General features: G+C 40.0%; 1 protein-coding gene across 2 annotated transcripts in view; it reads right to left on the reverse strand.

Moving 5' to 3' along the window:
- grik2 (glutamate receptor, ionotropic, kainate 2) overlaps positions 1-15440 on the reverse strand; it is a 347578-nt gene that overhangs the window by 198238 nt on the left and 133900 nt on the right. For both annotated transcript variants that reach the window (XM_088084955.1, XM_042489444.2), the window contains exons 5-6: positions 11878-12059; positions 1855-1908 (exon numbers count right to left, since the gene is read on the reverse strand). In XM_088084955.1, coding sequence (XP_087941081.1) covers positions 1855-1908; positions 11878-12059 — 236 coding nt within the window. The remainder of the gene's footprint in view (positions 1-1854; positions 1909-11877; positions 12060-15440) is intronic.

Below are 15440 nucleotides of genomic sequence, written 5' to 3' on the forward strand. Positions count from 1 at the left end.
CAGGAAACATAACAATGTCTCATTATAAAACAACCACTTTTCATGGCACTATCCCAGCAGGAAATGTAGTGATGTCTGGCTATATAACAATATTTTTTCATGGCATTATCCCTGCATAAAACATAATGATGTCTTATTATAAAACAACCACGTTTCTTGGCATTTTTCTGGCAGGATTAAACAGCAAGTTTGATATAGTCCAAGTGCTGTTGGAAAAGTAGCAGTGACTCACTACACAACGGTTTTGTTGCTTGTCGGTCTCTTACAGTGGTCTGCAGCTTGGCAAATGTCTCACCTTAGTGTCACACCATCCGCTTTCCCCTCAAACTCCCAATGATAAATTCAGCTCACATACTGTGTCACTCTAGAAACGTTGGTATGATATGTAGGACAGAAAACGCAGCGTAACTGTGGCTTTGTTTTCTTCTAGCAACTGAGCTGACTGACGACTGTGGCAATATAAGGCTAGAATATAAGATATATAAGACTTTTAGTGTAACATGAGACAAAAACAATGGTCCTGTCTTGTTGGACCCGTCAAAATCCCCTTCTGTCCACCCTTAGTGTACTTTTGCGCTCTTGGTAAATGGACCTGCTCTTCAATAGCACCTTTCTGGTCTTCCGACTACTCAAAGCGCTTCCACACTACATGTCACATTCACCCAGTCACACACACATTCACACATTGGTGGTCGAGGCTACTCAGTGACTATTCTCATGCACTCACACTAGGGGTGTACGATATGACGATAGTAGATCGGCATCACGGAGAGAATATTGTATCGTGCTACAGTGCACGTTCTATCTATTGTAGTTCTATGCTCATCCACGTGGCACAGACACTGACGGTCCTGTATTACTGAAAACTTATTCCTTATTCCTCATACAGCTAATGAGCCATCCGCGGTCTTTCTGTCAGTTTTGGAGGGAGGAGAGAGGATCACCTCATTAGTTTGTTTGAGGAACAGCTGTGTCTACAAAACAGGAGCCCTACAGTTATTTTAAGTTATTAACTGATACATGTTACAGTGTCAGAATGGGTGGCGCTGCTGAAGAGTTTGTTAATCAACAGAAATAAGACAATTCACAAGCTATCAGTATCAGCGGAGCTTGGCTCTGAAGGTAGCTGCAGGCAGCGCAGTCTCTGCTCAGACCCGGATACGTTCATGTCGCTGAATGCACACAGAGTTCGAAGCAGGAAGCTGGAGTTAAGAGAGAAAGTTGATAACCACCTATGTGGTTCCCTGTTATCTCTGACCGAGGCTGCAGGGTTTGTGTAGCCAGCTCAGTTGAAGAGAACCTGGCTCTGTTCAACTTTCTTCGTAGTACCAGCCACCCACCCCGATCGTTTTAGGGGACATCCCATGTAAACATGTAAACGAAATCCTCAATCAGGATGATGCACAGCGAATGATGTGGATGGGTACATTGCAATTGGTTGAAAGCCAAGTGCGTCTCATACAGAAACTAAAGAATACCATCAGCGTCACAATAATGGTACACTGATGCTGCCCAAGCGGTGTATTTTGATGCACCAGGACTGAGACCAGGCTGGAAGACCATTAGTGGATGAAGGAATAACAGCAAACACAAGAAGATGAAGCAAAAGAAAAAGAATATTAGTTGATGTCACAGGTAGTACGCTATTATTTTCTTTGGCTCTGGAAAACACATTAAAGGGAAAAAAGAGAGATCCAGGGTAATAAATACAAAATGAATAGCTGAGAAAATGAAGACTGAAGAGCGACATCATCTCAGTCTTTGGGCATGCAACAAATCTTCATGGGGATATGGAGCTGTGAGTTAGACCTGATGACAAAGCGACTGTGCAGCACAGCCTCTTTCTCTACTTACCAGTGTGGTGAAGATATAGTGATAATACTCTGTCATCATCCCCATGGCGAGAGCCTAAGAAAGAGAGTGACAGAAGGAGGCAGAGAGAGAGAGAGAGAGAGATTGGGAGAGGGAGAGATTTATAAATGAATAGGGAGGCAGATACAATATTTTGTCATATTTTGCACACACACAGACATTTGTCTGTTTGTGTGGCTGTAATACTGGCTGTATTACCATGTAATGTGAAGAGGCATATATTCTGCTATACTGCTACAGCCAGAGGCTCAGAGATAAGAAACAAACACCCACCAAAAAGAAAAACAGCTAAATAAAGCAAAAGGCAGAGCTCAGTCTCATCATGCATTTGGCATATGTAGAGAAATATGGAGGATAATGCATGATTTTTTAGACGTGGGACATCTGGGAAACACATAACGAAGTCACCCTACAATAACAAAGTCCACAGAGATCCTGTGGGAGGTTGTTTGGAAACTGGTGTTTATTTGGATTGGCCACAGCAGAATTTGAAGAAAAAAATAAACTAGTGAAGTGTGACACTTATGCTGTTGATTTGAATGTGTGAAAATACAAGCTTGGTGTGTAATATGATGCTTTTAGTGCTGGCTCTGTTCGGAACAGACTTTATTGGCACTGTCAATCAGGAAAGGTTCAAAAAGCTGATCAACATTTCTCAATAACAGTGTATAGTGTATAGAGCAACAATCACTGTAAATGGGGCAGGGTTTGTGGTTTACATTATTTCAGCACACCGATGGACATGTGCCCAGTTTACGAGGAATTATGTCAATATTTGACAATTCTGCACCTAACGATTTACATCCAGTGCCAGTGTGGGAGCCCAACCCTGCCTAAAGGATGTTTACACCAGGCGCTGTAAGAATATAGGGCCGGAAAATCATTAAGGATCCTGTCCACCCGGATAATGGCCTTTTCTCAGGTCAGGAAGAAGGTATCGGATACACCAGGCCCGCACTGAGAGGCTCAGAATGAGCTTCTCCCCTCAGGCCACAAGAATTCTTAATGAGGACACTGCCTAAGACTGCCCAATCAAACAGATATATTCAATATTGCAGTATTATTTTAATGCACAAACTGAATAAACTGATTATATTTCACTGGAAATGTGACAAATAAATAGTTTTATTTAAGGTATATGTCCCTAGACCTTCCTTCCGGTCTGTATTCTTTTTTTGGGGGGATTTTAATCGAGAGAAGGAAATTATAATTTAAGGGTATTTTAGAGGGTTCATTTTTGAAACATGCAAAGTGAGAATGAATGTAAAATAAAGGCGGATTTCAGTTTTGGGAGTCAAATTATGGACTCAGTATTAAGCTGAAATGGTGTTGTTCTCTGTTGAGTTTTACAAGACTTAAAATGTTAAATGATTACAAATTATAATGTAAAATGTAAATATAATAGAAGATTACAGTTCAGAGTATAATCGAGTTTTTAAAAAAATTTTTTTTTTTATTTATTCATTTGTTTTGTTTCTTTGGTATTGCTGCTATTCTGGGTTATCCTTTGGTTGATTTAGAAAAGCCAAAAAGAAGCCTTGTGGGCTTCAGTCTATTCCTTTTCCAGTTACTGATTGAGAAAATTTGTGTAAAATAATCAGTTTCCCATGATGCATGTAACCAAAATAAATTATTCATTCATTTAGTTGTATACAGAGAACAGCCTGCTTTCCCTCAAAGGTCGTCAAAAACCGTTGCTTTGTCATGCCTTTTGGCATGTGATATGAATGCAGAAGGCGCCCTTTTGGGTTTCTCTGGCAAAGCACCAGGCTTTCAACAAACAATATACAAATAATATTTGACATATTATGACGAGAGAGAAAATTTGAGACACAAGGTTGCTGGATGGTGTAAACACAGATTTTAATCCAAGAGCCCACTGGAGTGTCAGTATTTGACAACCTGGGATGTAAACACGAGAAAAGTAAAGTACCACTGCACAGGATGGAGTAGTGAATAATTTGCAATAGGTTGTGTTGCAAGCTCAACTTTCATGAAGGATTTTTTTTACAAATGCATTATGTAATTTCAACAACATTAAAAATATCCAACATCTAAATTTTCTCCCTCGCGTACATACTTTTTTTTTGCAAAACTTTTTCATTGAATAAAATAAGCTAAGGTACAGCAGTTTTATAAGAGTGTGAAAATGGAATTATAATAAGAGAATCGATGTACTCTACTCAACCCTATGGGATTGCAAGTAAGAGAATATGATACGATTCACAGGCAGATTGGCACATTGGTCATTACTGAACTCGACTTTGATGGTGAAGATGTAGCCCAAACACAAAGCTTTTTTTTTTTTTTTCTTTTACCAGCTAATTATGTGATCATCTGCTACAGTCATGGGCTTTGTGTAGCTCAAACACATGACATCAACTGTCAATGTCTACAGGTTGTTTGGGCTCACCTATACATATAGGGTCAGAATCTCAGACATCCAGTTGGGTCTTTGACTAGACCTGCTGTTTCTTTGGTTTACAAGGAGCCAACTGAGGTGGTTGGAGCACCTGATCAGGATGCTCCCTGGATGCCCCCCTGTGGAGGTAATCCAGGCATATTTCAGTGGGAGTCGACCCCTGGGCAAATCCGTATCTTGCTGGAGGGATTATCCCATCTGGCCTTGAAACACCTTGGGATCTCCCAGGAAGACTTAGAAGGCATGGCTGGGGAGGAGGACTTTGTGGCTTTGCTTTTGTCACAAGTAGCAAAATATGAATGGATGTACAAGCAAACGTTAAATTTGTAAGTTTAACACACAGAGGTGGAATCTGTAAAGCTACAGACCATGGACGTGTTGATACTGCTCTACTAAACCACCAGTGTCTATCAGTTTAAAAGTTTCAGTCAAACGTTGTGGATGATACTCATCAAATCGATCCCTTTTGAATCGTTTTTTTGTTACCCCTCTGTTGAGGATCCGATATGACAATGCAGAGCCAGAAACACTGCAGTCCATTAATTGGTCAAGAGAGATTTGTAACTCTTGTTCGACAAGGACTCACCAAAAAAAACTGCTATTTTTAAATATCCCATTGATTGGTACAGATACTCTGAACTATCCAGCCTGTTCTTTGTTCTACCTAAATAATGTTGGTGCAGAACTTCTGTGCCGTTCTGTGGACAATCAATGAGGTGCAGACGTTTCTCTGCATTGTTGGTGTAAAGGAAGTTCAGTGAGAGCTGGATGGAGAAGTGATGCAGCTACAATCATTCAGTAATAACCAAACCTACATTAAAAGTGAGGTGGAAGTGTAAATCAGATCCAGGGTTTGGACATATTTCCATAAGGGTTATGTATGGGTTCCAAGGGAACGAAATTGAAATATTTGGTGGAAACAAATCGTCATGACTGTTGTCTGCCCTGGCTCCTTAATCATGGAACGATCTTTCCACAACATCAGAATAGCAAAAAAAAAAAAAAATTAAACTGAATTAAAATCTTTTTCTTTTTTATTGTGTAAAAATGTGGCACTTTCAGTGGACTTTTCAGTTGGACAGCATATCTGATAGTGTTAATGTACTCACTTGATTCTTGCAATTCTGTGCAGAACCCACATGGTTGAATGCACAAAGTCGCTTTGGATGAAAGCATCAGCTAGTAAACATAATGTAATATAGCTTGTAGAGACATTTGTTTAGAAATATTAGTAGAAAAAGCAGGGTCACACTAATGCTGAAACTGATAGCACAGAAGGGAAATCTTGATTAATGTCCCCATCAAAATACATTCTTCTCTGTTGCAGCTCCATTTTCTATTTTTAAGCTGATTAGATCAATGTAATTTTACATGACTGTTGCTTTGTTCACATTCAGCATGAGTTAGACTTTTGTCATCTGTCTGCGATTGCCACCTATGTTACAAAGCGACTATAGTGAGTTCTCCAGGAGCAATATGTACTCATTCACACCATTACCGAGGCAATCTGTCTCTAAAAATGCACCTCTGAGATGAGATTCTAAAGTGGAGCCTTTCTCTGTATTATTCTATTATCAACCAGACTGCGCGTGTGTGTGTGTGTGTTGGTTGGCTGCGTGCCACCCCATTCCAGCTGTATGGTGGAATATGGTGGTGTCAGAGTCCTGCCTGCCGTGCTGAGACTCACAAAACCAATATGAATCACAGATTAGGACTGTGTGGAAAGGATGATTAAACAGGCAGGAAGGGATAATGGCTGCTGATATCAGGTGGGAAACCTTGAGAAAGCCTCCAGCATTCCGTCGGAGGACCAGCCCACTCACTGGTGACTCACACGATGCCACTTCCTGGACTGTGTGATAACAGAAGACTGCTGGAAACCTTTCAGAGCTTATGTATATTCCAATTTCTGATGCCATGTATGGGAAATGAAAAATGAATAGAGAAGGACATCCTTTTCAGTTATAACAGTAGTTACGTTTTTAAACAAAGTCTAAGCTATCAACAGGACAGACAAAAACACTCCCCAAAGGTGTTGTAGCACTTAAAGGTGCACTTGTCATGATAGCATCATGGCAGCCCTCCTCTTCCCTTGTGTGGTTATTGTTTGTTTTCCCGTGTGTGATCCTTCATGTTTCTCCCCCTACTCTGTGTCTGTGTCTTTAAACTTGGTGGGCGTGGCCTTCTCTGGCAGGCTGTGCCAGGTGAAACTCATTCCAGCAATCAACCCTCCAGCATAAGAAGACCGGCTTGAGACTCATTCGTCACCAGATCGTGCTATCTACTTGTGTGGTAAACTCCGCTGTTGATCCAGGGTACCTGTCAGTTTGTGCGTTTACCTGTGTGCCTAGCTTGTGAAGCTAATGTTTCATTATGTTTCTCTGCTGCAGATAGCCTTGCTTTTTTGTGCTTCCACGTCTCATTATCATCGCCTGCCTGCCTGCCTGCCTGCCTACCTGCCTACCTGCTGGACTGTGTTCATTGTTGTTTGTACTGTGGACGCCATTACCATGTGGAGGACGCCACGTTTCCAGATCGGAACACCAACTCACTATGGACGCTCTGGAGAGCTCACCACCACTCACCACTGGATCCCTGGACACTTAACCCTCTCCCTTTGCACAGTCGCACTGTAGATATCTCTGTTCACATTAAATCACTTTAATTTTGTATACTCGTGTTGTGTCTTGCACTTGGGTCCTGTGTTCCTCAGTCGTTCCTTAACAGCACTTACATACAATTTGAAACAAATAGCTTATTCACTGCATTCACATTAATGTCGGAGCTGGAGTGTTATTACTGGATGTGCTTCTTGGTAAAGCAACGGGTCTCTAATCAAGTGTAAAAAGGTAAAGTTATTGGTTATGCTGATGGAAAAACAGCATCAGACAAATCCAGCAATACCAGCTGGTTCTCATTCTGAAGTCATCAGATATTGCAGCTTTGTCAGCAAACCCATTTTGTGGACATTGATACCTAGCGTGTAATATGGAGTGATACCTAGCGTGTTATATCGAGACGAGGAAGTCCACTGACAAAGCATCCTGGGATGGGAATGTGTTGAAAATATTCTCTTCAAGACCATGCATGGGTAAAAATACAGTATTTTTGATCAGTTACAGGAAATTGCATTTTGCTAGAGTCTATTGGAAAATACTGCCAAATAATGCTATCTGGACTGCATACATTGTGTCAGTCAAAGTCAAATGTCCAAGTTCTTATTATTTGTAAAGCCGAAATTTTGCAAAATTTATTGCAAATTCAACGTTTTTGAGTGATCTGCACATATAAAAGAATACCAACAACTTTTTGACAGATGTAAGGAGTAATAGAGGTCAGGTCCTCTACTTACTTTAGCCTAAAACTGTTAAAAACATTTATCCAGGTAGAAAAAATGGTGGCTGGGACTGGCTCACTACCTGAACCACCATCAAATTTTGTAGACTATTTTGTCAGGCCGGTAAAAATCTTCAAACTACTGACAGTCCATCAAATGAATTTATTCTAAACTTGGCAGTATATATGTAAAGATTTGATTATTTAATTTATCAAGAGGGACGATTATCTTCAGAGGAATGTTTGCTCAATTGGCAGTACAGGTGCTCTGAGCCATGGCAATCTATAGCAGCTTTTACACAGAGATTGTGCTGTAGGGCCGCAACGTAGCCACCCATTTATACCACCCCTGCACTTTATCACAGAATCAACCAACAGCTGCATCATTCCACTCCAGTGTGATTACACACTGCATCACAGCATCCTGCAATCAAAGGGGGCATGAGTGTCTGCCTTTAGCTACATAAAACATGTGTGTCACAGCACTTTCTTAACAATATTAAAAGCATAAACATGTCAATCACAATAATTTACCATCTCTGCCATAGGACAGCTGATCTTGTCCTCTGCTCAGGTAAGGAGCTCTCAAATCTCATTGTTTTCCCATTTTGTGGACATTTACGGCCACTGTTGTTCTTTTTTTGAATAAGCCGCTATGCTAGCAGCTGCTTTTTTAAATCTGGGTCACAAACAGAAACACGCTGTTAAATTGTCACACTGCCCACACTGCAGCCCATCATCAAGTTTTTCCAGGTTTACGTTTTACGCAGAGCTCATTTAGGGGCTGTTACTACCTCCGTTCCCAGCTCAGAGGCGAGACCACTTTGTCCCTCCTTTCCGCTATCAGACGTTATATATAGCACCGTGAGATGGCATAAAGGCGTGATATTCCTTCCTTGAACAGACATTCTAAATGCAGCTTATATGTTGGTCTCAGGGACAAAATCATATAAGATCCCAAATAAATAAGAAGAATTAAAGAATTCTCATTGAAAAAGATTCCAAGTGATAGTTAGCTATAGGCTATGTTTTTGATAAAGTTAATTTCCTGGACATGTGGGTTTAGAATGAGTCCAGTACTCTGCACACTTTATGTAAAAAAAAAAAGGAATGGAAAACTTAACTGCTTGCAAAAATAACCCCATATCCCTAAAACAAGGTCTACCAAGAAGCCAACTCTTCAGACTCTGATAAATTATCATATGATAGAGGATTTTATTGACGATTCTGTACATGAAACAAAGGTTTATAGCATGGGGTTAACCAAGTGGTTGAGTGGAGAAAGCTTATAATACGGCCTTACAGAAATCACTAGTACAACCTATACCCTCTATAGCTTTTGAGTAGGCTCTAATATTTGAAAAGCATTGGCACATTTTATCATCAGACCCAGCAATATCCATGGATTTAAAAGAACCTTCATTATAGTAATAGTCTATCAAAGGGAACATAACCTTAGAGACAGACTTGTGCATGCTAATGTGCAATGAGTGCAAAAAAGTACTGTTAAAACCTCCTCCAAACGGGTGCTCCAAATGCAGAGGATGTGCTCAATGTAAAAATATGGCCAAAGATAACTGCTATACTCACCCTCACACTGGGAAAAGGTATTTCATCTATGATGTCACTAAATGTCTAAATGTCCCTGCGGGTTATCCTATGTTGATAGGTGATACACAAGCCCAATAATACCTGGGCCACACTGCCTACCCCCGTACATGACAGCTACCTTGCTGAACTGTTAGGCATGTAGTGTTCACAAAGGTAGCATTGCTTTTCAGCCATGCCTCTATTGCTATGATTTGCTTTTGGTAAAGGCCATTAATAATTAATTAATATTAATTAATAATAATTAATAATTTCACAATAAAAGCTGTGTGTTAACAAGTCAAGCGGTTCTATCCACTGAAACACAAGAGTGCATTTAATTTGAAATGGAAACAAGAAGTTAAACAAAAACTGTGTGTTTTTCTTTCTTGTCTGTAACATATTCCACAGATACAGACATTGAAACTGTAGTGAGAGGTATAATGTTGCTGATATGATGTCATATTGAGTATTAACAGATAATGTCTTTCCAGTTAATTTTGCATTGCAAACTACTGGTGCTTGAACAATATTTTCAAAAATGTATGCTGTATGTTCTCTGAATAAAAAAGGTTAGGTGACCTACTGACTGTCCAGTCTTATCTTTCTGTTTGTTTTTTTTCTTAAAATGTCTGACTTTCTTCTGAATATGTGAACCCTAAATATCATGCCTGTAAATGAAATCATTTTGTTGTTTTTGAAGGGTATATTTAACAACACGTTATCCCTGCTCTTCTTTGTGCAACACATCATCACAGAAATTAAATAAATATTGATCTTGTCACCTGACTGTCTTGTTGTCCTTCTTGTTGTTTACATTTTTGGGGTAAAGGCTTGGCTGATAGCGGATGGAGAGTACCTACAATCTCTAAACTGGTTGGTGTGTCATGTAATGAGAATATCAGGGTGGGACAGTCAAGTCTTTCATTACCTCCCATTAGCAGGGTTTCTCTCTGACATTATTAATGGGAGTACTCCTCGACCTTCCCCAGTGATCTACCACTTAGACATTGATTAAAAACCCTGGGAGAGTGACAAGGTGCTGGGGGTGAGTCATGTTGTCTTTAATATTTGATAAATCGTGCAAGCACAGGAAGCATGAATGCTTGTTAGTTGAGCTACTCATTGCAATTTCCCCGTTTATGCCAAATGACATGCTTGGGCCGAACGGAAAAGCCATTTTGTAGAAATGGTTAAACAGAAGTCTAACTCATGGATGTGTCTACCTCTGCTTCAATCTTTTTTGTATTAATGTAAATTCTCCCCTCTACACAAACTATGTGTCAATGAGACATTAGCCAGCACATATAATGTAAAAACATTTATATTTGTGAGTCATTTTAAGCTTGTCTTAATATATCTAGGGTTGTTTTCCTGGTATATGTAAATGTATAATTATTACAGAGTATTTCATTGTCTGCCCAAAGCCCAAAAATTCACTGTCACATCTAGTCACACTGGTGTAAACTGGCAGGTTTTCATAAGGTTGCAGACCAGAGCATTACATAACACCATGAACAGTTCTGTCCGGCTGCATTCTCAGCTCACACTGCCCGGCCACCTTTAACAGCATATCATACAGCTGCGAAAGGTGGCTTTTGGCGTCGGGATATGCCAAAAATCACTGCAAAGTCGGCAGTATTTCATGAATTCAAAATGAAAACAGGCTGAAATATGTGGAATAGGTTTCTGTCCTTCACAGGTTTGAGCAGTATTTTAGTTAAAATTTTAAAAAATGGCATGTGACATGACCTCTGGTCTTTCTCACACATCCATCAAACATTGTGACCTCCATACCCTTACTTTTTGCCTCACTATATATAATGGGCACACTACTGACTATGGTGGCACAGCATGTTAACTTAGTTGCAGCTGCAAGTAAAATGCAGGATTCTCAAACTCCCTACCAGTTTCTGCAACCTGATAATCAATAAACCGTAATAATTTGACCTAATTAAGGGAAAATCAATTTAACCTGAAGGACTAAAACTTATTCCACATAATTCAGCCTGTCTTATTTTGACTTTTTTTTTTTCGATTCTGCAGTGATTTTGGCGAAAGATGCTGAGACCAAAAGCCACTTTTTGGGGCTGTATGATACACCGCAAATGGTGGCCAGGCGCTGTGAGCTGCACAGCCAGACAAAACCATCTGTGGTGTTATGATATGCTGCCAGATGTCCAGACGTCGGGATGGCACCTGCCACAGCAGCATGATAAGCCAATAGGCGGCGTCAGGTGAGAATGCAGCCGGATGGAACCTGTCGCACCTGCATGACATGCCGCTGCACTGCGTCATGTTGCAACGCTGCCTGTAACGACGTAATATGAAGAGCGCATTGGTCTCTACAGGGCAGGCAGGACAAACCCCCAAACTTTCATGCAGGAGTCCGGTGTTTACTATCTGTCTGAATGTGATGTTTTTTTGTGCACCTTACCATGTGCCTCTTTTGCCTAAATCTAATCATCTGTGCCAGCATGTAGGTTTGTCTTCATCTCTGCATTGGTTGACATGTACCATGTGAGAAAGTGTTGTATTAATTATACAATATATAATTCCATGTATTGTTTATATCACAGTGAAGTCGGTAGTCAAGTCAAGTCTGTAGAGCTATGCCTTTAAATATGTAGACACACACACACACACACGCACACACATACCTGCTTCAGGATCCCGGCAGCCATTTCGTGGCCACAGTCAAAGATGATGTGGAACTCCTTCCCCCTCTTCATCTCTTTCAACAGCGGCTTAGCATCCTTGGTCTCTGCAGGTAGCTGCCGGATCTTTAACCGGATGTTGTACCGCGATGGCGCCTTTATAAGCTCTTGCAACCGAATCAGACCTGTAGGGAAAAGCAACAAAGACAGAAAAAAATACAATTTAAAGTTTTCTTTTGCCTGAAGAGTCATTGCTGTGTGAAAAATGAGCCCAATTGCAACTGGTACAGTCCTGCTCCCATGAGAGCGATGAATTTCTCTAAAAGGAAATTTCAAATATATGTACATACATTTCCACAGTAATTGAGGTAACAGCTACTCTTGATTCATTTGGCAGTGGTGGTTATAATTAGAGAGAGGATAAGAAAGCTGCAGGGATATATTTCTGTTGTCAGTTTATTTCTAATGAAATCCATTTCTCTTCGACACCCTCCCCTGCCCTCTATCCTACATCCTAAACACAAGAGTTTTCTCTCAGCGTCTTTCCATTTCCTCTCCCGTCGTCTTTCTCATTGTCCTTTTTGTCCTTGTGATATTATCCACAATGCATCTAAACAGTCTGCATCGCCTCTGTCTCAGCAGACTTTGATCCAGCTTTGCAAATATTTTTAACAAACAGCAGAACAAAGAAAGACACATATCAATATTGGCCATTACCTGACATTCATGATTCATCATGGATGACATTGATTCTGTGCTCACTATCGATCCCTCTCTTTCTCTGTAGGCCACTCTCTGTTGTGCAGAGAATATTTGTGAAGTCAACCTTGCAGAGGAAATTGACAGGGACTTCAACCCAATCATAAACATCTTAATCTTGACGGATTCACTTATGCCGTAATGTCCAATAAGTATTTCCCTTCTCAGTCGCTGATCAATCATTTTTGTGTTGCAGCAGAAGAATGTGTATGTTTGTATGCACACTCTCTGAATGCAGAGTAATGCAGCGCTTTTTCATTCAAACTTGTATCCATGTACAGCGCTTAATGAAGGAATATTTTCTCTAAATCTAGTTTCTTGAATGTAGTTTCTGTATATCCACCTGGGAGATGTTATGTATACTATTCTGATCCAGGGGTGTAAATATAGACAATGCAGCCATAACATTTGCACTGGGGCCCATGGGGTAAGGGGACCCAAAGAGAGAGTGGGCTCTCCAACAATATGTTGGGCAAAAAAAAGACCCTTGCTTGTAGCTAAGATTGCCACCTTAAAATCTGTATGTGACCTTGGAAGACCTATTTAACTTAAAAATGGAGACATCTGCCATATCTCCCACTAATAAAGGCAAACTTATCTCTATCATGATTTTACTTTTTTCTTTTTGTTTTGTTGAAATATTCATCAAAAATAAACAACCAAATATTTAAGAATGTTTGTTTATTCTGCATAAACTGCAAAGTATTAAAAATAAAGATGAACTTGAATAAAGTGTATATAATATTAATATATATACACGTATATATATATATATATATATATATATATATATATACACACACACGTATGTATATATATATATATAGAGAGAGAGAGAGAGAGGGAAATTTGTAATTATTTTACCTTGTTTTGTAATATGCTTCATTATTACTATTATTTTCAATTTTTTTTTAAATTAAATAAACCAGTAGGAATACAACTCAGAAAATCAACAGTGGACGGTTTGTAATGTGAATATTTTGGGTTAGTTGTGCTCTTGTTACATCTATTTAAAAATCCTCCCCTGCTCGCCAGCTCCAAACTACTCTGCCTTAAAGTGTAATTTCAATATCTTTCAACCTGGGCCCTATTTTCTCATGTTTGTGTGTCACTGACCAAATGGAGCAACATTTTCTGAAAGCAGCCCAGCACTGACAGAGAGCGCTACAGCCAGGAATGGCACAATAGACTGCGATGTAATCCCTGCAGACAATTGAGCGAGTGCTGTAACTATACTGTATGTCCACTAAGAGAGAGTTTTTGCCACTGACTGACTCAGACTGCTAGTGTGGAAAGGATCCCTATAGAGATAGACCTCTTTGTTTAAGAGCAATTAAGAGTAATCTTTTCTGATTAAACCAGACACAGCCTTGAAATCGCTACCTTCACACTCACCAGACTCCATTTAAATAAACAGTAATTTTATCATCATAAAAGTCTACAGAAATTAAATAAAACTCACAAAGCTGTCTTTGCTCGTTTTTCCAATATTCAATATTCCAACAATCACCAGCTCTGGTTAAAAAAACAAAAAATGTAATTTACTAACTACAATACACACTACAATTACTGTTTGTTTAAATAGAGTCTGGTTAAATTGGCGATGACGATATTGAGTCTATTTGTAATTAAACAAAAATGATCTTTTTAACAGAAAAGTCTATCTCTGTAGGGATAATTTCCATGATAACAATAACACAGTGGCAAAAACATGCCCTTTAGGGGGCTGTTCATTGACGGTGCTCAATTGTCCGTAGGTATTACACTGCAGCTTACTCAATACTGGACCTATTTCAAAAATTCCTATTAGTAATGTAGATACAATAACAGGGAAAAATAGTGTCCAGTTTGTGTTAACCTTAAATACAAATGCGCCGACTTGCTGCCATTCTCCTCTGACTCTTATTTAAAAACCAAAGTGGTCACAGGTAATTAATCCAACTCCTGTTTATCACAAGTGAATTCACACTGACTGGACCAGATGCTATTTTGAATACTAGTCCAGCATCAGTTCTTCCATCTACAAACAGACGCATCGTCTGAAGCGGCGCAGCAGGTCTGTGTCTCTGCCCGAAGCCCATCGTCCCCAGCTGTTTGGCCTGTGGCATTATTTGTTTACTTCCTGCTTCCAGATGAGTGCACTGCACTGTGGGAAACCAGCCTGCAGTCTGCTGGAGCTTCAGCAGCCAGGCGCTGGTTTTCATTAAATCAAACACTCTGTTGCACACTGATGATGATATCTCCAGAGTGTTGACCTGTGAGACACTGCCAGTGTTCCATTTAACCATCTCATGACAAAGTGACTCTGCAGCTGGAGTTCACCTCACACAACCATTGTGTGTAACATAAACACACCACACTATAAAGGTTTGCAGTTGTGTCACAGAGCTCCCCGTAGCTATGGCTGCCGGAGAACTGGCTGTAAACAAATCTCTCTAAATGTGTGCAACAACAGTAAATGATGTGGTGAGCTGTGTATTCATTCAGTGATGGCATAGCAGCCGGGTCATCAGAAGAAAATGTTGGCACTGTACGTTTCTGCAGACCACGAATGTAACATTTGTACATTTCAGATATATCACATTACCATTTCTAAAGTGAAGTGAAGAATGTGCGGGTGGAGGAGGGGATGTTTGATGGCGAACACTTGACAAGCTGCAGACCACTGTTTGGCCTAATAAACAACAAAACTAGTTGTTTTTTTAGCAACCTGTTTCTGTTTCCCAGTGACTTGTTTTTTTCCTTGCTGCATTTCCAGCCAAGATTGTGTCTCCAAAACCAAGTTTTTTAAGGCCATACATGATCCT

The sequence above is a fragment of the Plectropomus leopardus genome, chromosome 11 (assembly GCF_026936395.1).
Source record: "Plectropomus leopardus strain MGB_pleo_1.0 chromosome 11, ASM2693639v1, whole genome shotgun sequence".
Lineage (NCBI taxonomy): Eukaryota > Metazoa > Chordata > Actinopteri > Perciformes > Serranidae > Plectropomus > Plectropomus leopardus.